Source organism: Elephas maximus, chromosome 1, assembly GCF_024166365.1.
Source record: "Elephas maximus indicus isolate mEleMax1 chromosome 1, mEleMax1 primary haplotype, whole genome shotgun sequence".
Taxonomy (NCBI): Eukaryota; Metazoa; Chordata; class Mammalia; order Proboscidea; family Elephantidae; genus Elephas; species Elephas maximus.
In genome coordinates this window covers 57968042-57990139 of record NC_064819.1, presented here as the reverse complement: position 1 = coordinate 57990139, position 22098 = coordinate 57968042, and the positions used below count along the sequence as shown (strand labels likewise).

General features: G+C 40.5%; 1 protein-coding gene across 8 annotated transcripts in view; it reads right to left on the bottom strand.

Annotated features, from left to right (window-relative positions):
• SIRT5 (sirtuin 5) overlaps positions 1 to 22098 on the bottom strand; it is a 50298-nt gene that overhangs the window by 3974 nt on the left and 24226 nt on the right. For 7 of the 8 annotated variants that reach the window (XM_049884096.1, XM_049884063.1, XM_049884080.1 and 4 more), the window contains 4 exons: positions 21376 to 21463; positions 12420 to 12473; positions 10832 to 10955; positions 7281 to 7396 (listed from right to left, as the gene is read on the bottom strand). In XM_049884096.1, coding sequence (XP_049740053.1) covers positions 7281 to 7396; positions 10832 to 10955; positions 12420 to 12473; positions 21376 to 21463 — 382 coding nt within the window. Of the gene's footprint in view, positions 1 to 7280; positions 7397 to 8412; positions 10049 to 10831; positions 10956 to 12419; positions 12474 to 21375; positions 21464 to 22098 lie in introns of those variants that run through there. The other variant, XM_049884113.1, reaches the window with a different exon arrangement.

The following is a 22098-nucleotide window of genomic DNA, read 5'->3' as shown; positions in this document are numbered from 1 at the left end:
TCAAATAAACAGATCTCTACTCAAAGAAAAGGTCTCTCGCTCTACTAAAACGGCAAATAGATGTACATCTATGCTTTAAATCAAAATGAAGTGTTTAAGGCATGCGTGTGTCCTTTTTGTGATTCCTGCTTTCAGTGACATTTTTAACTAACAGACCAACTAGGGTCCCTGATGGCATGGACTAAGAGGGTTTTTCACTACCCACCCTTGATGGTCCAGCTCCATAGGGTGTTCGATTACCCTATAAAATTGTCAACTGTAACTTCAAATAAGTGAGTGCTGTACACCCCTGATGAGTAAATACACAGCCAAAGCAATTTATAAGACAATTTTCTAGCTAAGATTTATAACTTCCTAAGATTTCTAAACTCCACCAGCAGTCAGCTTTCTCTGGGGGCCTTTCTTCCCCACCCAAACATGTTACCCCATTATCTCACTACCGGCCTCTCCTGGGGCTCTCCTCCTCCCTCATCCCACTCCAGCCACACTGACCTTGTAGCTGTCCCTCAAACCTCCCAGGCATGCTGTCCCCACAGGATTTTGCTCCCAGAAAGCTCTTATGCCAGATAGCCTCCGTTGTTAATTCCTTCACGGCCTTCAAGTCTTTACTCAAATCTCTTCTCTATGAGGCTTGCCCTAACTAACCTATCTAATCCTGCAACCTGTCTGCTCCCACCCCAACTCTACCTTTGCTTTCTTCCATAGCAATTGTCTTAGACTGGGTTCTTCGGAGAAGCAAAACGAGTGAAAGAAAAAGAGATTTATCTCAAGGAAATGGCTCAAGCAGTTGTAGAGGCTGGCAAGTCCCAAGTCTGTAGGTCAGGCGTCAGGCTGGAGGCTTCTCCTGACTCATGCAGCTCCAGGGGCTGACAAACCCAAGATTGGCAGGTAAGATGGCAGGCTGCTGGCTCAAAGTCCCAAGAACTGGAGGTCAGATGATGATGAGCTGGTTGTAGGATCCAGAGCAAGCAAAAGCCAGAGAGCTTTGCCAGAATGTCCATATATACTGGATGCAGGCCACGCCCCCAGGAAACTTCCCTTACAAATGATTGGGTAGTCACATCAGATCACATCATGGAGGTGATTACATTATATCACAAAAGGGAAGACGACTGCATCATTACATAACTGTCAAATTAATTCATTATGTAATTGCTAAACCACTGAGATTCATGGCCCAGCCAAGCTGATACACAGTTTTAACCATTATAGTCATGTTGCCTTTTAAGATCCCTGGGTGGTACACTTTCCACTCGACTACTAACCTAAACATGGGTGGTTTGAACCTACCTGGCAGCACTATGGAAGGAAGGCCTGGTGATCTGCTTCCATAAAGTCCATAAAGATTACAGCCAAGAAAACATTACGGAGCAGTTCTACTCTGTGACCGAGGAGTTGCCATGAGTTGGAATCAACTCAATGGCAACGAGTTTTGTTTTTTGCTTTTGTCACCTTCTAACATGCTATAGAACTTGCACATTATACTTACTGCTTACCATCTGCCACCATCACTAGAACACAATCTTCACATGGTTAGAATTTAATTTTGTTTACTGATACATCCTATCCTAAGCACCTAGAAGATGGATCCCTGGTGGTACAGTGGTTAAAGTGCTCAGCTGCTAACTGAGAAGCCAGCAGTTTGAACTGACCAGCCACTCCAAGGGAAAAAGATGTGGTAGCCTGCTTCCATAAAGATTATAGCCATGGAAACCCCATAGGGCAGTTCTACTTTGTCTTATAGGGTAGCTATGAGTCAGAATGGTCTTGAGGGCAATAGATTTGGTTGTTTTGGTTTAGAAGCACCTTTTTAGAATAATGTCTAGTACATTATGTTACCTGCTGTCAAGTTGGCCCCCAACTCATGGTGACCCCATTCACAACAAAATGAAATGCATCAGTCCTGCACCATCCCAATAATTGGTTGTTAATCAGACCACTGTGATCCATAGGGTTTTCACTGGCTGATTTCTGGAAGTAGATCACCAGTCCTTTCTTCCTAGTCTTAGTCTGGAAGCTCTACTAAAAGGTGTTCAGCATCATAGCAACATAGAAGCCTCCACTGACAGATGGGTGGTGGCTACATGTGAGGTCTAACAGCTGGGAATCGAATCTGGGTCTAGAATTCTACTACTAAGCCACCACTTTCTAGTACACAGTAAGTACTTAATATTGTGGACCTCAATTGAATTCCAAAGTGCAGAGACAGTATAGATGAACAGAGCACAGCATGGTGGTCACAGGGCACGCAGGGCTCTAGGTGCTTGGCAAGCTCTGCTCGCCAGCGCCCCCTACCCCCAGCACCACAAATGCCTTACAGGCCAAAGACCTGTCGGGTTTTGAAACAGTCAAAACCTAGAAGCTTAATTCTGAAAATGCCTAGAGTCTACAGTAATAGTAGTGCTTTTTTAGAATCACCAAAGACAATCATCAAGGATGGAAAAAATGACACAAAACTGGAGCTAATTAACACCTTGAAAATATTTATACATTTCAATGGGATGCAAATTCGATTATTCTGTTTCTAAATTAGAACTGGGACAAAGAATCTAAACACCTTGAGCAAGGTCTAAGGAGTCCTATGAGATCAGAGATTAAAATGCAGGCAGCATCTCAGACACCTGTTTAAGTAACCAACAAAATCAGGTTAAAAGTAGCAAGAAATATTCCCATTTTCTTTTGTTTCCAATAACCTACAGCAGAACTGACTAACTTTTTCTGTAAAGATATTAAGTATTTTAGGGTTTTCAGGCCAGACGGTCTCTGATGCAACTGCTCAATTGCCAATGTAATACAAAAGCAGCCACAGACAATATATAAATGCATGGCCATGACTGTGTTCCAATAAAACTTTATTTGCACATACAAGTGGTAAGCAAATTTGGCCCAGAGACAGTAGTTTGTCAATCCCTGACCCAGAGGAAAATTCAGTCAAAATCTGTTAAAAGTGAGGTATAAGAGAAAACTCTGCCTCTGCTCAACTGTGTGTTTAAACAAGCCCCTCAATCAGTCTGGGCTGGGTTTCCCCATTTGAAAAAATGAAAGCATGATCAATAGCATCCCTTCTAAATGTCCGCTTTGACGACTCTTTGATGCGAGTATCGCTGGCTTCACTGGACAGTTATACCCATCTGGGAAAGTTCTCTTAACCAGCGGTGCAGGCAGCCTCAGCTGCTCCCTAAAGAAGTCCTCAAACTGATGGTTCACGTGGCAGATGCTGGTCCTACCTAGCAGGTAGCCTGCTTGTCTGAACAGAGGCATCACAGGTGTTCAGGACAACATGAAGATGAAAATTTTTGGTTGAAGAAGATATACATAGCAGCACTGAAGCAGATCTGTGGCTTTAGGAGACTTGACTTCTGTAATGAAATATATTACATGGCAAGAATCTCTTCTTAACTTAGAGGAAAACTACCAAGTTCAAGTTCCTTTCACATGAAGACATGACCACCATGTGCAAGGGCTGCCTGGCATCTGCTACTCAGTCGATAGCCCAAGAGAGAGAGGTCAGCCCTTGTCTTTGGTTGTGGAAATTCTTCAGTTTTCCCTGTCTGTAGTGGTGGTGTTGTTGGGTGCCATCGAGTTGGCTCTGACTCATAGTGACCTTATGTACAAGAACAAAACACTGCCTAGTCCCACGCCATCCTCACAATCGATGCTATATTTGAGCTCATTGTTGCAGCCACTGTGTCACTCCATCTCCTTTAGGGTCTTCCTCTTTTTCAGTGATCCTCTACTTTACCAAGCATGATGCATGATGTCCCTCTCCGGGACTGGTCTCTCCCAATAACATGTCCAAAGTATGTGAGATGAAGTCTCATCATCCTTGCTTCTAAGGAGCTTTCTGGCTAGACTTTTCCAAGACAGATTTGTTCGTTCTTCTGGTAGTTCATGGCATACTCAATATTCTTCACCAACACCACAATTCAAAGGCATCAGTTCTTCAGTCTTCCTCATTCATTGTCCAGCTTTTCGTGCATACGAGGTGACTGAAAATACCACAGCTTGGGTCGGGTGCACTTTGGTCCTCAAGGTGACATCTTTGCTTTTTAACACTTTAAAGAGGCCTTTTGCAGCAGATTTGCCCAATGCAATATGTCATTTGATATCTTAACTGCTGCTTCCATGGGCACTGATTATGGGTCCAAGAAAAATGAAATCCTTGACAACTTCAGAATTTTCTCCATTTATCATGATGCTGCTTACTGGCCCAGTTGTGAGGATTTTTGTCTTATTTATGTTAAGGTGTAACCCATATACAAGGTTGTAGTCTTCGATCTTCATCAGTAAGTGCTTCAAGTCCTCTTCACTTTCAGCAAGCAAGGTTGTGTCATCTGGATAACGCAGGTTGTTAATGAGACTTCCTCCAATCCTGATGCCCCACTCTTCATACAGTCTAGCTTCTTGGATTATTTGCTCAGCATACAGATTGAATAAGTATGGTGAAAGAATACAGTCCTGACACAGACTTTTCCCGATTTTAAACCACACAGTATCACCTTGCTGTGTTCAAACAACTACCTCTTAGTCTATATCCAGGTTCCACACGAGCACTATTAAGTGTTCTGGAATTCCCGTTCTTTAAAATGTTATCCATAATTTGTTATGATCCACATAGTCAAATGCCTTTGCGTAGTCAATAAAATACAGGTAAACATCTTTCTTATATTCTCTGTTTTCAGCCAAGATCCATCTGACATCAGCACTGATATCCCTGGTTGCACATCCTCTTCTGAATCGGCTTGAATTTCTAGCAGTTCCCTGTCCAGGTACTGCTGCAACTGCTTTTGAATAATCTTCAGCATAATTTTACTTGCATGTGATGTTAATGATATTGTTTGATAATTTCCACATTCTGTTGGATCACCTTTCTTTGGAATGAGCACAAATATGGATCTCTTCCAGTCAGCTGGCCAGGTCTTCCAAACTTTTTTTTTATTAATTTGTGGTTTAGATGAAGGTTTACAGAACAAACTAGTTTCTTATCAAACAGTTAGTACACACTCTTCCAAATTTCTTGGCACAGACGAGTAAGCGCTTCCAGTGTTGCGTCCATTTGTTGAAACATCTCAGTTGGTATTCTATCAATTCCTGAATGCTTGTTTTATGCCAGTGCCTTCAGTGAAACTTGGACTTCTTCCTTCAATACTATCGGTTCTTGGTCATACGATACCTTCTGAAATGCTTGACCGTCTACCAATTCTTTTTGGTACAGTGACTCTCTGTATTCCTTCCATCTTCTTTTGATGCTTCCTGTGTTGTTCAATATTTTGCCCATACCAAAACCCAGACTAATGCTCTTGAGTCAATTCCAACTCATAGCGACCCTACAGGTCAGAACTGAATTGTCCCGTAGGGTTTCCAAGGCTGTAATTTTCACAGAAGCAGACTGCCACATCTTTCTTCCATGGAACAGCTGGTGGATTCAAGCCACCAATCTTCTGGTTAGCAGCTGAGTGCTTAACCACTTCATCACCAGGGCTCCTTTAAGTTTGGTATAGGAGGCAGTATTAACCAAGGACACAGACTGTAGCTAATTAAAGGGACACGTGAAAACGAGCAGGATGAAAGCCAGCTAGCCACCCTGAAGAGGATTATATTTCAATGTGTTTGAGTACAGCCTGTGGCATACTTTGGATCCTTGTGAAGACTGGAGCCACGGTGCTCATCCTGGCTACACATCAGAATCACCTAGGAAACTTAGGGAAATCCTGATGCCCAGGCTGCACCTCAGACAAATTACATCAGAGTCTCATGAGGGGGCATTCAGGCTTCAGTATTTTTAAAATATGCAGCCAAGGTTGAAAACCACTGATTAAAGTAATGGCAAGAAATTCTGATGAAGTTTTATGTTTTTTTTTTTTTTATTATGTCTATTTATTAGTTATTTATATCCTACCTTATTCCAGAGAGGAATTAAAGAGACTTACAAAGACAAACAAAATTAAAAGTAGAGACAAAAAAGTAGGGGTGAATGGCTCCTCCACTACTGATAAACCCGTGTTAACCAAGCTCTTAACATCTTTCCTTTATACCTATTTTTTTAAAACAGTCAAATTTCAAGAAACAATTTGAACAGGTTTCTGTTGCTATGTGTTTGTGAAATGTATTTCTCTTCAGTAGGCTTCCATACTGCATTTAACTTGTTCTTGTCTCCTGATCCTTTTTTTTTTTAAGTTGCAAAGAACTTTTTTTTTTTGCCATGTTAACCATTTTTTTTAATTGTACTTTAGATGAAGGTTTACAAGACAGAGTAGCTTCTCATTAAACAGTACACATATTGTTTTGTGACATTGGTTACCAACCCCACAACACATCAACACTTTCCTTCCTCGACCTTGGGCTCCCAAACACCAGCGTTCCTGTCCTCTTCTGCCTTCTAGTCCTTGCCCCTGGGCTGGTGTGCCCCTTTAGTCTCGTTTTGTTTTATGCAACTGTCTAATCTTTGGCTATAGGGTGAACCTCAGGAGTGACTTCATTACTGAGCTAAAAGGGTGTCCTGTGGCCACACTCTCAGAGTTTCTCCAGTCTCTGTCAGACCAGTAAGTCTGGTCTTTTTCTGTGCATCAGGATTTTGTTCTACGTTTTTCTCCAGCTCTCTCTGGGACCCTCTATTGTGATCCCTGTCAGAGCAGTCGGTGGTGGTAGCTGGGCACCGTCTAGTTGTGCTAGATGTAGTCTGGTAGAGGCTGTAGTATTTTTTTTTATAAAATTTTTTTAAAAAATTTTTTAAAGTGCAGGTGAAAGAATGAAGTAAAATAACTGTAAAGTTATAAAGTGGAATGAGACTAAAATGAATAGTATGATGACCTACACTTTCTATACCAATTTGGAAAACAAGATTAGTATCATAATATGGCCACTTATACAGTCTGGACAATTGGACCAAGGAGTTTTTCCAGGTACCTCTCAGTGATGAAGTTCTGCATGGATATTTCACAGGCTTACTTAGTGAGTTTTGGCTTACCTGCATCTAAATGCCCTTACTAAATCCGGTTTAGAAAAAATCAAATGAAAGCAAAGTCTAAGGAATCAAAAAAGTGCTTTCGAAATGTGAGAAAAGAAAAAGCCCTATGGCCAACCTCTTGTAAAAACACATACCCACCTTGGTCTACTTAACTATATTTTATTCTTCTATAAACACAACTTCGAGTCAAATAAGAACACAAAATTTATGTATCTTAAAAAAAAAAAAATGAGAACAGCAGGTAAAAACTGTTAAGATGACCATGTCCAAATTGCTCAATACCTTCTACCTCCCACCTTGGTTAGCTCTGTACCTGAATCTGTCTGTGGCTGGGGTGGTTTCCATGTTAAATTCAGCCACTGGTACTCCCCTGGCAGACACCTGGGGGGCAAACATGGCAGCAGGATAAACCACAGAGGATGTTCCCACCTACAAAGCAAACAAATGGCAATGGATAAATGACCACAGTATCAGAAAAAGAAACTACCCCCCCACCCACCCACACACAAGGAAGCCTTACATAAACTCAGACAGGATTGTGGTTGCCGGTCTGAGGAAAGCTAAGCTGGGTGGGGCAAATGGAGAGTGTCCAAGGGACAAAGGAAAGTTAAGAGGCATCCTTTTGACTAATTCCTAGAAGTGGGGAAGAACATGTGACATGAAAAGGAGAGCTATGCCAATGGAGAGAGCAGCTGAGAAAAGACTCAATAAACATGTTTCAGGGTTAGTTTTACTTTTGTTTCTGTTTTTTAAAGTTACGCAAAAAATCCATGTTCATTTTTTTTTTAAGTTAGAAAATACAAAGGAAAAACATATACGTATCATCTATAATCCTGTTGTTGTTAGGTGCCTTCAAGGCAATTTTGACTCATGTGACCCCATGTGACAGGGTAGAACTGTCCTTTAGGGTGTTCTAGGCTGTAATCTTTATGGGAACAGATCAGGTCTTTCTCCTACGGAGCTGCCGGGTGGGTTGGAACAGCCAACCTTTTGGTTAGCAGCCAAGCGCTTAACCATTGTGCCACCAGGGCTGCTTTCTATTTTCCTACTACCCCGAGATAACCACCGTTAACATTTTGATGTACATCTTTTCTGGTTTTTTTCCTATGAATATATGTTTTATAAGCATTCTCTACAAGAATAAGAAGACCAAAACATGCTTTGCAAACCAGCTTTACTCACTTAACAACTTATCTTGAACACGGATACTAAACTCAACTTTAGAATGCACTCAACAAACATTGGCTTAATGAATATGCGCCCACAAGCAAGTACCTCTGTCTTTAAAGATAAGTTCAGGAAATTCTGAAATGTACATACCTTTGTCCAATTAATTCTACTTCTAGGAAATTTATCCTAAGAGAACAATTTGAAAAGTGTGCTAAGATGTATATCTAAAGATATTCACCACAGACACTATTTAAAATATCAAAATTTGAAAGTGCTTACATGTCCAAAGACAGAGAATTGGATAAATATGTCATTTTACATAAAAACAAGGTAGTCATTTAAAAGATGATGTAGAATTAGATGTACTGGCAAGTGTCTTAGTCATCTAGTGCTGCCATAACAGAAATAACCACAAATGGATGACTTTTAACAAAGAGAAGTTTATTTTCTCACAGTCTAAGTAGGTTAGAAGTCCAAATTCAGGATGTCAGCTCCAGGGGAAGGCTTTCTCTCTCTGTCAGCTCTGGAGGGAGAAGGTCCTTGTCCTCAATATTCCCCTGGTTAAGGAGCTTCTCAGACGCAGGGACCCTGTGTCCAAAGGACACGCTCTGCTCCTGGTGCTTCTTTCTTGGTGGCATGAGGTCCCCAACTCTCTGCTTGCTTCTCTTTCATCTCTTGAGATATAAAAGGGAGTGCAGGCTACACCCCAGGGAAACTCCCTTTTGGATCAGGGAGATGACCTGAGTAATCCTTTTAACCACAGGCAGAAATTATGATTTATACCACATAGGAAAATCACAAAATGGAGGACAACTACACATGGCCTAACCAAGCTGACACATATTTTTGGGGGACACAATTTAATCCATTACACTCCACCCTTTGGCCCCCCAAAATTCATATCTTGCAACATGCAAAACATATTCACCCCATCATATATCGAAAGTCTTAACTCCAAGTCCAAAATCCAAAACTTCTTCATTTGTGAAATCTAGAATACAAGTCATCTGCTTCCAAGGGTACAATGGCAGAATAGGTACAAGCTAGACATTTCCATTACAAATGGGAGAAACTCAAGGGAGAGAAGGCATAACAGGCACCAATCAAGTCAGCAGAATGCATTACATTAGTCCTCAAAGCTCTGAAAATAATCCTCTGTTCTCTGAGACAATTGACACAATAACCTTGCCCTCCAGACTCTAGGTATTGGCCATACTCTCCGGATTCTGAGTGGAGGCCTCTCGGCCCTGGGCTTCAGCTCCGCCTTCCAGGCCCACTGGGACAGCAACTCTGCTCCCTCGGCTTTAGACACACCATTCTCCTAGTCCATCTGAGTGGCAACTCCACCCTTAGAAACACCAGAGGCCATGGCTCCACCCTTTGAAACCTCAGAGGTCCTGGCCATACCTTTTGAGACTGAGGCAGCTCACCTTCTTCTGTTTCTTATGTCTTCAGCTTCTGCTTCCTGGTTTCTTGGCCTCTTGGCTCCTCTGGCCTCATGCCCACATCTGCCCTGCTGAGGCAAGTGTTCCAAAGCTCTGTAGTTCCACCAGGAAGCCTCCTGTGCACAGGCACTCACTTCTCTTGCTCTGTGGGTCGACTCCAGCACCATCTTGCGCTGGTCTCCTGGTTCTGCTGCTGCTGGTTTTCTGCTGTTGACGCTTTTCTGGTCCTCTGCTGCTGTCACAACTCTATCCATTCACAGTTTCAAACTGCTTCCACATTATAGGTATCTGTTAGAGCAGCACCCCGCTCTCTCGGTACCAAATTGTCTTAGTCATCTTGTGCTGCCATAACAGAAATACCACAAGTGGATGACTTTAACAAACAGAAATTTATTTTCTTGCAGTCTAGTTAGTGGATTAGAAGTCCAAATTCAGGGTGTCAGCTCCAGGGGAAGGCTTTCTCTCTCTGTCTTGTAACAAGGAAGATGCTAAATGAACTGTTACGCAAATAAAGCAGTTTCAAAGCAGAACAAAGAGTATGAGCCCGTTTTTTAATTTTAATCAATATGTGTAGATCTGTATAATAAAAGATCTAGTGCAGGGGTGGCCAAACTTTTCTATAAAGGGCCACAAAGTAAATATTTTAGGCATTTCAGACTACCACACAACTCAATTCTACCACTATTATCTAAACAAATTACGTAAACAAATGTGTATGACTGTCCAATGAAACTTTATTTACAAAAATAGATGGGAGGCCAGATCTGGCCCTCAGGCCCTAGTTTGCTCACCTCTAGTCTAGAAGAAAATATACCAAAATGCCAATAGTGACTACTTCTGGAACGTGGAATAATGGATGAGTTCTCATTTCTTTTTATAATTTTTTTGTTATCTTCTCAATTTTTATAGTGAGTATATATTATTTTAAAAATCAGAACCAATAACATGCTCTTTTCATTTTGGAGGGCCAAAAGGCTTTAAGACGCATAAGAAAAAAGTACATGGTCTTGTGTAGTTCATATTTTAAGATCAATTCTTATTCATTATTTCTTAGTTTTTCTGTAAGACATACAAAATTTCTCAACACACATCCTGAAAAGAAAGAAGAAGGAAGAAGGGAAGCAGAGAGGGAAGGAGGGAGGGAGGAAGGAAGGAGGGAAGGAAGAGAGGGAGGAAGGGAACAACAGTGAACTCCACCCCAATCCTCCCGGTTTCAGAAAATCCCAAGGATCAGGACAGTGTGACCTACCACTAGACATAAGTCACAGAGGGCGAGCTCTCGGTCCACCTCATCCAGAATGGCTGGATCCAGATTTTCTCCAAACCACACGACATGTGGCCGCAACAGGCCCCCACACCCTGCCTCCTCACATCTGCAAGAAGGTTACCATTAACAGGACACCAAACCCTGCCCTAGCGGAAGGTCTGCCAGGTGGACCAGAGGACGGCCACGAGCTGCCTCAAGTCCCGTCTGTCCAGACAGATCACCTCCAAGCCTCCTTGTCCCCTATCCCTTCCCTCCCAGCCCACGTGATCTTGCCCAGATAAAAAAAATATGAAGTGTTAATTTTAATTATATGTATTAAGATTTTATTTCATCTCTGTGCTCTGAGTTAACTTGTTCACAAATGAGTTTCAGCTAAGCTTGATGTTCTAGTTCTAAACTGCTCTCTTTTTCTTAGCTCCTTCCCTACATTCATTGGCCCAGTTGTGCTCAGAGTTGTCCGACCTGGGAGTAACATTGACTTAGACTCACCCCCAGCACCCCAACCATCCCCTAGTTGCATGAATGGCCTCCATCACATTCTCTGATTCACCTCTCCTTGCCCCGTCCACAGCCAAGTTCACAAGTGTCGATTACCGCAAATTTCTCATCTTTCCCTCTTCTAGCTCTAGGCTATCTGGGATAAAAAAAAAAAAAAAAAAAAAAGGCTATCTGGGATAAAAAAAGATAGACCTTCTAAAATAATCTCCCCAAGCACTACTTTCATCATATTAATCTCCTACTCAGGAACCTCCCAGGACTCCCTCTTGTTTCAGGTTGAAATTTTAGAATTTAGTAATGAAAATCTTTATTAAGAAAAAAATTTTAAAAAAAGAGGGGTGAGGGTGGGCCTGTGCTTAAATAAGCCAGTGAAGTGTTAACATATTATAGCCCCTTTTGGGAGAGTCACAATGGACTTCAGTATATTAAAGGCTCTGAGAAGTCCTGCATTAAAGCAATCATATTTAACTTTGTTTAATCTAGTGTTTCCAAATTTATTTGAGTGTGTGATTTTTTTCCAAGTAATACCTATCAACATCACATGAAACTAGTGCTCTATGAAACACTTTTAGAAGTGCCATTTTAATGTTGGGTTTTGAAAAATTGCCATAAAAATATTTCTAGAGGTTGTCTTACATATATATACACACACACACACCCAAAATTCTGTTTGGTCCTGCAATTTCACTGCCTCCACAACCCTGGATTAATAACACAGGTGACGGCGACGATGACAGTGACGACAGCTAACCTGTATGCAGGAGTTACAGGATGCCAGCCTTGATGTATTTATACACCAGTTAAGCATCTGTAGCACAGCAGCTTCAGAACTTTCCAGACCTCAGATTATCCCTTCATCCACAAAGCAAACAGGGGTTGGAGAGAAGCAGCTCCCGTATCCCACTGGCCTAGCTGATCCTCCAAGCCTGGGCCTCATAGGTTGGTGCATTTGTGCATTTGATTTTAGAGGCATCTCACTAAATAAACTTTTAGGTTTTGACTCCTAATACTCCTTTTCTGCAATCCGAAACACCAAATAGAGGTCATATAGAGCTCAAAGCTTTTTACCCACCGGGGAAGTTTGTCAACTGGGATTCTAGCATCTTCAGTTCCAGGTTCTGCAGCACTAAAGTAAACATTAGAGAAAAAAGAATGCCATTGGTACAAGCAAAGAACAAATAACCCAATAAATCTTCATATTTGCCTGGTAGTATATGGTTCAAGACTCCTGATTAATAAGTGCTAACTTACAAGGAGGAGCCCTGGTGGTACAATGGTTAAGCTTTTGGCTGCTAACCAAAATGTTGGTGGTTTGAACCCACCAGCTGCTCTGTGGAAGAAAGATGTGGCAGTCTGCTCCCGTAAAGATTATAGCCTTATATACACCATAGGACAGTTCTACTCTGTCCTACAGGGTCGCTATGAGTCAGAATTGACAGCAATGGGTATGCTATTTGTAACTTAGAAGGTTCCTAGAAGAATGGACACCAAACTTTTACTCACCAGTGGTTTTACCTCAAGAGAGGAAATTTGTATGTATGGAGGGGGTGGAGAGTGGTAGCATGTGCTAAGCAGGACTTCCATGTTTTGCCTTATAGTAAAACAAAACCCATCGCCATCGAGTCAATTCCGACTCACAGCAACCCTGCAGGACAGAGTAGAACTGTTCATAGGGTTTCCGAGGCTGTAAATCTTTTTTTTTTTTTTTTTTAATTGTATTTCCAGGTGAAAGTTTACGGTTCAAGTTAATCTCTATACAAAATTTTATACACTTAATGTCATGTGACACTAATCACGAATTGCAATCCCTACAATTGTGACAGCACACTCCCCCTTCCACCCTGGGTTTACTGTGACCTCCAACCAGCTCCTGTCCCTTACTGCCTTTTCATCCTGCCTCCGGGCAGAAGCTGTCCTCTTGGTCTCATGTATCTGCTTGAACTAAGAAGCACACTCTTCACGAGTATTATTTTATGTTTTATAAAAAAAAAAAAAAAAAGTCCAGTATAATCTTTTGCCTGAACAGTGGTCTTTGGGAATGGTTTTAGTTCTGGGTTAACACAGTATGGGGGCCATGACTTCAGGAGTTCCTCCAGTCTCAGTCAGGCCATTAAGTCTGGTCTTTTTATGTGAATGTGAGTTTTGGTCCACACTTGTCTCCCGCTCCGTCAGGGACTCTCTGTTGTGTTCCCTGTCAGGCCAGTCATTGGTGGTAGCCAGGCACCACCTAGTTCTTCTGGTTTCAGACTGATGGAGTATCTGGTTTATGTGGCCCTTTTGTCTCTGGGGCTAATATTTTCCTTGTGTCTTTGGTGTTCTTCATTCTCCTTTGCTCCAAGTGGGTTGGGAGCAATTAACGCATCTTAGAAGGCCACTTGCCAAAGTAGATACAGAACATTTTCTTAATAAACTTTGTTATGCCAATTGACCTAGATGTCCTCCGAAATCATGGTCCCCAGACCCCAACCCCAGCTACTCTGTCCATTGAAGTGTTTAGCTGTGTTCAGGGTCAGGAAACTTCTTAGCTTGTGGTTTAGTCAAGTTGTCCCTCCCTTCACCCAAGATGATTCTTGTCTACTATCTAGTTAGTGAATTCCCACCCTCCCTCCCTCCCCACCCAAGTAACCATCAAAGAACATTTTCTTCTGTGTTTAAACCTTTTCTTGAGTTCTTATAATAGTGGTCTCATACAATATTTGTCCTTTGGCAACTGACTAGTTTCACTCAACATAATGTCCTCCAGATTCATCCATGTTGTGAGATATTTTGCGGATTCTTCATTATTGCACAGTGTTCCATTTTGTGTGGGTTCCATAATTTGTTTATCCATTTGTCTGCTGGTAGGCACCTAGGTTGTTTCTACCTTTTTGCTATTGTGAACAGTGCTAAAATGAACATGAGTGTGCATGTATCTATTCGTGTGACAGCTCTTATTTCTCTAAGTATATTGTTACTTCTATTTCTAGATTTTAAGAAAACACCAAATCAATTTCCAAAGTGGATGTAGCATTTTACATTCCTACCAGCAGTGCACAAGTGTTCCAGTTTCTCCACAACCCTTCCAACATTTATTTTGTGTTTTTGGATTAATGCCAATCTTCTTGGGGTGAGATACTATCTCATTGTAGTTTTGATTTGTATTTCTCTAACGGCTAATGATCATAAGCATTTCCTCATGTATCTGTTACCACCTGAATATCTTCTTTGGTGAAGTGCCTGTTCATATCCTTTGCCCGTTTTTTAATTGGGTTGTCTTTTTGTCATTGAAGTATTGCAGTATCTTGTAGATTTTAGAATTAGACCCTTGTTGGATATGTTGTAGCCGAAAAATTTTTCCCAGTCTGTAGGTTGTCTTTTTACTCTGTTGGCTAAGCCTTTTGATGAGCCTAAGTGTTTGATTTTTAGGAGCTCTCAGTTGTGCAGTTTTTCTTCTGGTGTTTCTGCATTGTCAGTTATGGTTTGTATTTTCTTCATGCCATGTATTAGGGCTCCTAGGGTTGTCCCTATTCTTTCTTCGGTGATCTTTACTGTTTTAGATTTTATATTTAGGTGTCTGATCCATTTTGAGTTACTTTTTGTACGTGGTGTGAGGTATGGGTCTTCTTTCATTTTTTGTAGATGAATACCCAGTTACGCCAGCACCAATTGTTAAAGAGACTGTTTTTTCCCCATTTAATGGACTTTGGGGCTTTGTCAAATATCAGCTGCTCACATGTGGATAAATTTACCTTTGGATTCTCAATTCTCTTCCATTGGTCTATATATCTGTTGTACCAGTACCAGGCTGCTTTGACTAATGTGCCAGTATAGTAGGTTCTAAAATCAGGTAGGGTGAGGCCTCTTACTTTGTTCTTCTTCTTCAGTAATGCTTTACTTATCCTGGGCCTCTTCCCTTTCCATATGAAGTTGGTGATTTGTTTCTCCATCTCATTAAAAAATGTCGTTGGAATGTGAATTGGGATTGCATTGTATCTATAGATTGCTTTGGGTAGAACAGACATTTTAACAATGCTGAGTCTTCCTATCCATGAGCATGGTATGTTTTTCCACTTATGCAGGTCTCTTTTGGTTTCTTGCAGTAACGTCCTCTAGTTTTCTTTCTATTGGTCTTTTATGTCTTTGGTTAGATTTATTCCTAAGTATTTTATCTTCTTGGGGGCTATTGTAGATGGTATTGATTTGGTGACTTCCTTTTTGAAGTTCTATTTGTTGGTGTAGAGGAATCCAAATGATTTGTGTATGTTTATCTTGTATCCTGATACTTTGCTGAAATCTTCTATTAGTTCCAGTAGTTTTCTTGTGTATTCTTTAGGGTTTTCCGTATATAAGATCCTATCATCTGTATACAGGGACACTTTTCTCCTTCCTTACCAATTTGGATGCCCTTTATTTCTTTTTCTTGCCTTATTGCTCTGGATAGGACCTCAAGCACAATGTTGAATAAGAGTGGTAATAAAAAGGCATCCTTGTCTGGTTCCCACTCTTAAGGGGAATGCTTTCAGACTCTCTCCATTTAGGATGATGTTGGCATTGGCTTTGCATAAATGCCCTTTATCATGTGGAGGAATTTTCCTTCCATTCCTATTTCCCTCAGTTTTTACCATGAATGTGTGTTGGACTTTGTTAAATGCCTTTTCTGTATTGATTGATAAAATCGTGTGGTTCTGATCTTTTATTTATGTGATGGATCACATTGATCATTTTTCTAATGTTGAACCATCCCTGCATACCTCATATGAATCCCACTTGGTCATGATGAATTTTTTTTTTTTTTTGATATTTTGTTGAATTCTATTGGCTAGAATTTTGTTGAGGATCTCTGCATCTACGTTCTGAGGGATATTGGTCTGTAATTTTCCTTTTTTGTAGTGTCTTTACCTGGTTTTGGTATCAGGGTTATGCTGGCTTCATAGAATGAGTTTGGTAGTATTCCATCCTTTTCTATGCTCTGAAATACCTTTAGTAGTAGTGATGTTAACTCTTCTGTGAAAGTTTGGTAGAATTCTCGAGTGAAGCCGCCAGGGCCAGGGCTTCCCCACCCTTGGGAGTGTTTTTTTTAATTACGTCTTCAATCACTTCTTTTGTTATAGGTTTATTTAGTTTTCTACCTCAGTTTGTGTTAGTTTAGGTAGGTAGTGTGTTTCTAGAAACTTGCCCATTTTCTTTGGGTTTTCAAATTTGTTGGAGTACAATTTTTCACAGTATTGTTATGATTATTTCCAATTTCACTTTGGTCTGTTGTGATATTGCCTATCTCATTTCTTATTCGGGTCATTTCTTCCTCTTCTGTTTTTATTTTGTCAGTTTGGCCAGTGGTTTATCAATTTTGTTGATCTTTTCACAGAACCATCTTTTGGTCTTGTTAACTCTTTAAATTGTTTTTCTAGTCTATTTCGTTTATTTCTGCTCTAATTTTTATTATTTCGTTTCTTCTGGTGCCCATGGGCTTCTTTTGCTAATCTCTATTTGTTCAAGTTGTAGGGTTAATGTTTTGATTTTGACCCTTTCTTCTCTTTGGATGTGTGCATTTATTGTTATAAATTGACCTCCGGCCACTGGTTTTGCTGCGTCCCAAAGGTTCTGGTAGGATGTTTTTATTCTCATTTGATTCTGTGAATTTCTTTATTCCATCCTTGATTTCTTCTATAACCCAGTAGTTTTTGAGCAAGGTGTTGTTCAGTTTCCATGTATTTGATTTTTTTTTTCCTTATTTTTTCTATTATTGATTTCTACTTTTATGGCTTTATGGTCAGAAAAGATGCTTTGTAATATTTCAGTGTTTTGGGTTCTGTTAATGCTTGCTTTGTTGCCTAATATGTGGTCTATTCTGGAGAATGTTCTGTGTGCTTTGGAAAAAAAAGTATACTTAGCTGCTGTTAGATGGAGTGTTCTGTATATGTCTGTGAGGTCAAGTTAGTTGACTGTGGCACTTAGATCTTCCATGTCTTTACTGAGCTTCTTTCTGGATGTTCTGTCCCTCACTGAAAAGTGGTGTGTTGAAATCTCCTATTATAGTGGAGCTGTCTATTTCTCTTTTCAATACTGTTAGAGTTTTTTTTTTTTAATGTATTTTGGAGCCCTGCTGGTGGGTGCGTAAATATTATGATTATATCCTCCTGGTGTACTACCCTTTAATCATTATATAGTGTCCTTCTTATCCTTTGTGATGTATTTTTCTTTAAAGTCTAATTTGTCAGAGATTAACATTGCCACCTTTGCTCTTTTTTGATTGTTGTTTACTTATTTTTTCCATCCTTTCAGTTTTAGTTTGTTTGTGTCTTTGAGTCTAAGGTGTGTCTCTTGTAGACAGCATATAGATAGATCGTGATTTTTTTATCCATTCTGCCACTCTCTGTCTCTTTTTTGATGCATTTAGTCCATTTACATTCAGTGTAATTATTGATAGGTATGAGTTTAGTGCTGTCATTTTGATGTATTTTTTTTTTTGTATGTTGTTGACAGTTTCTTTGTTCCACTTAATTTTCTGTACTGAGTAGTTTTTCTTTATGTATTCTCTTTTTCACTATTGTTGATTTGTTGATTTTGTATTTGCTGAGTCTTTAGCTTTTCTTCTTTTTTATTTTGATGTGTAGACTTGCTAGTTTCCTTTGTGGCTACCTTAAAATTTCCCTTTATTTTTTCTAAGCTTCTTTTATTTCTTGATATCACCTTGGCTTCCTTTCCATATGAAAGTTCTATGACTACATTATTTAGTCCCTCTTTTTTACATAATGACATCTCTATTTCCCTGTATTCAATGTTTTAGCTCTATTTTTGTGACTTCCCTATCTGGCTTGATATCTGGTTGCTCTGTCCTGTGTTCTAGTCTTGGGTTGTTATCTGATATTATTGATTCTCTAATCAGAGGGTTCCCTTTAGTATTTCTTATAATTTTGGTTTGGTTCTTACAAATTCCATTAACTTCTGTTTATCTGGAAATGCCCAATTTCACCTTCATATTTGAGAGACAGTTTTTCTGGATACATAATTCTTGGCTGGCAATTTTTTTCCTTCAAGGCTTTCTATATGTCACCCCATTGCCTTCTTGCCTGCATGGTTTCTGCTGAGTAGCCTGAGCTTAGTCTTATTGACTCTCCTTTTTAGGTGACTTTTCGTTTATCCCTAGCTGCTCTTAAAATTCTTTATCTTTGGTTTTGGCATGTCTGATTATAATATGTCTTGGTGACTTTCTTTTGAGATCTACCCTGTGTGGGGTTTGATGAGCTTCTGGATAGATATCATCTTGTCTTTCACAGTATCAGGGAAGTTTTCTGCCAACAACTCTTCAACAATTCTCTCTGTTTTCTTTTATTCCCTCCTGTTCTGGTACTCCAATCACTCAGAGGTTATTCTTCTTGATAGAGTCCCACATACTTCTGAGGGTTTCTTCATTATTTTAAATTCTTTTATCTGATTTTTTTCTCAATTAAGGTGGTGTCAAGTGGTTTATATTCAATCTCACTGATTCTGACTTCCATTGCCTCAGTTCTGCTCCTATGACTTCTACTCAGTTGTCTAATTCTGACATTTCATTGTTAAGCTTTTGGATTTCTATTTGCTATCCCTCTATGGAGTCTAGCAGCCTGTTGAATTTGTCATTGTGCTGTTATATAGCTTTCCTAAATTCCCCTATTGCTTTGTTTGCATGTTCCTTAGTTTGGTCTGAGTTTTGCCTGATCTCCTTTCTCTTGAGGAGCTCTGTATATTAATTTTTTAAATTCTACTTCTGGTAATTCCAAGGCTTTCTCTTCCTCTAGGAGGCTTCCTGGTTCTTTGTTTTGGTCACTTGCTAGAGCCATCACAGTCTGCCTCTTTATGTGATTTGATATTGACTTGCCTCCGAGACATCAATAAGTTCATTATATTTATTTATTGTCTGCTTACTGTGTCCTAGCTTCTTGTTTTGTTTTGTTTTGATATGCCCAAATAGGCTGGTCATGTGAGCTACTTTGATTATTGGTGTCTTTGAAGCTCTTACATCCTGTCACCAGATGGTTAGAGCTGCTACTAGGTATGTGAGCCTGGGATTCCGATTACTTTTTTTTTGTTTGGATTCAGCTCAAGTGTCCAGATCATTGGTCACCAAGTACTGTCCTAGACAGGCAGAGCTATGTAGGGGTGATGGGAGCAGGCACAGGTATCTGGCTGCAGTAGGGGCTTATATATTGAGCAAGGTAGGGAGCTGACGGCTGCCCCTGAGCGCCTAGGTGGAAGGCATGTCCTTGTCCGCTAAAGTGGGTAGGAGGGTGGGTTTTGTACCTGAATTTTGGGCACCCAAAGCTCTTGGCTGTAAAGACTGGGAGGCACCACTTGTTCTCAAATCCCCATTATGGGTGGCTAGTTGTAGTGGGCGAAGCCGCCAATCCTCAGATCTGTGATGTGCGAGGACGAGGACCCTGCTTACTAGGCAGGGTGGTATCAAATATGAATCTGCCACGCCCCCTTAGCTGCTGCAGTTGAAAATAGGCTTCAGGTATATAGCCTGCTATGCTGTTGAATGGGCCCATACAGTTCTAGGCAGGGGTGAAAGGCATTCGAAGTTCGTATACCCCTTATGCCTGTGCCTAGGCAAAGGGGTAGTGCCTGCCCTGAGTTCCCAGCTTAGGGGGCACAGTGATTTTTAAAGCCGAGAGGCCGGTTTGGGCGAGGTTAGCCCTGAGGTCCCAGCTTAGGCGAGTTGGCGGTTTCCTTTTTTGTTTGTTCATTTGTTTATCTGTTCCCTCCCCAAAGCTGAGAGACTGGCTTGGGCACAAGGGGTCCCATTTCCAGCCGAGGGGGCGTGGCAACTGCTGAGTACTGCCAGACTAGCACTGGAGCAAAGCGAGGAGGGAGCAAGGGAGGGAAAGAGAGGCACTTCCCAGAGGAGGAAGGGTTATTTTGATCCCATGCAGTAGGTTTGACACTTGCAGTTAACTTTTGCAGATCCAGCCTCACTTCCCCCTGGCTCCAGAGACTTGTGAAGACTCTCTGCTGCTCAGCTTCTCCAAACATGGTAAAAATGTGTCCCGAGCACTACTGCTTTGCCTCAGCCTGAGTGTGCCCAATGGTCCAGCCTGCAGGGTGCTGGCTAGGTCAGGTCTGGCACTTTTTTGCTGCTTCTAAACTGTCTTTCTCTCCCCCTGCCACGCAGTCCAATTCCTCAACTTTGTCTTTGATGTTCAGGGCTCCTAGGCTGTCATATACAATCGATTCACTTGTTTTTTGAGTCTTTGTTCTAAGAAGGACCACAGGAAGTGTCTGACTATTCCATCACCTTGGCCGCGCCTCTATAAATCTTCATGGAAGCAGACTGCCACATCTTTCTCCCTCAGAGTGGCTGATGGGTTCGAACCATCGATCTTTAGACTAGCAGCTGAATGCTTAACCACTGCACCACCAGGGCTCCTTGTACACTTCATTATAATTTGAATCTTTTGCAATGAGATAGTATTAATACATCATTCATATAATTTTATATTGTTTCAAAATTGCTAAGTAAAGTTATTCTCAATATTCTGAGTCTGCTCTTAAATTTTTCCTTAATTATAACAGTAATACATGTTCATCACAGAAATGTTATAAAATTCCTAAAGGTATAAAGAAATTAAAATTACCCATGGACAATGTAACTAATGTCACTGAATTGTACACTTTAAAATGGTTTAAATGCCAATTTTTTTGTTACATATATTTTTTTACTGCAATAAAATTATTTTTTAAAGGTGAAAAAAAAATTACTCAAAATCCTGCCACTCCTGATAATGCCCGTTAACATTTTGTTGGGTCTTTTATCTATATACACATATATAAACATGGTGTGTGCATTTAAATACAGAAATTATATTGTATATAATTAGGTATCCTGTGGTTTAGTTTAACATTGTAAACTGTGAGCAGAATGCTTCTTTTATCGTATGGCTATACTGTATCTAGTCTTATTTCTCTTAAATATTCATGGGAGTCCTAGATTAACTTTTAATTTCCTCATTTTTATGTTCAATTTCAAGGAGAAAACAACATATACTTTTTCTACAATGCAGTGTAATTACCCTTTTCCTGATAAAGCTGGACAAATTGGACTCTTGTAGTTCTTGGCCACATTTCCACAAGCAGTGCATTGAGTTTTAAATAAGCTACCTGAAAAAAACAAGTCAGACAAGTCCACAATTTAGTATAGTCAAAAGTGATCGTCTCCATGTCTAAAGGGTAAAAAATAGTTTTTATACATTCATTTTAGCGAATACACCTACCCTAGGAATCATGGGAAATACAAAGGCATGAGGTCCTACTGAACACCAAGAGCATATGCCCCCAAGGAGTCTACAGTCTAGAGAAGAGGGATGCAGATGAGATAACTAACTGCAAGACTAATGTGCTGCCACACAACCTTGGAGTGATGCTCAGGTAGAACTGAAGTGGGCAGCAGGGTAAACGAAGCCCAACCTAAAGCTAAGGGCATGATTTACTAAGTAAGGGAATGATAAAGGTTCAGTAGCTTAGGATGTGTTTACAGAATTTTTTGATTTAAGAATACCTGAGTCCTTCACATAAAAGCAGCTCAATAAATAAATAATTGCCTAGTAAACAAAGAAAATAATTGCTCATACACCTGCACTGCATTAACAGTTAACTGTTAATACAATTTAGCGACCGTTTGTAGCAGCCACTCATTGAGCTACAGTGGTGGCTACCATTTATGAACTATATGCCACGTGTCCAGTCCTGTACTGAGCACTTTCTGCACCGTACACCAGTTGCTGTTCAGTCTATTC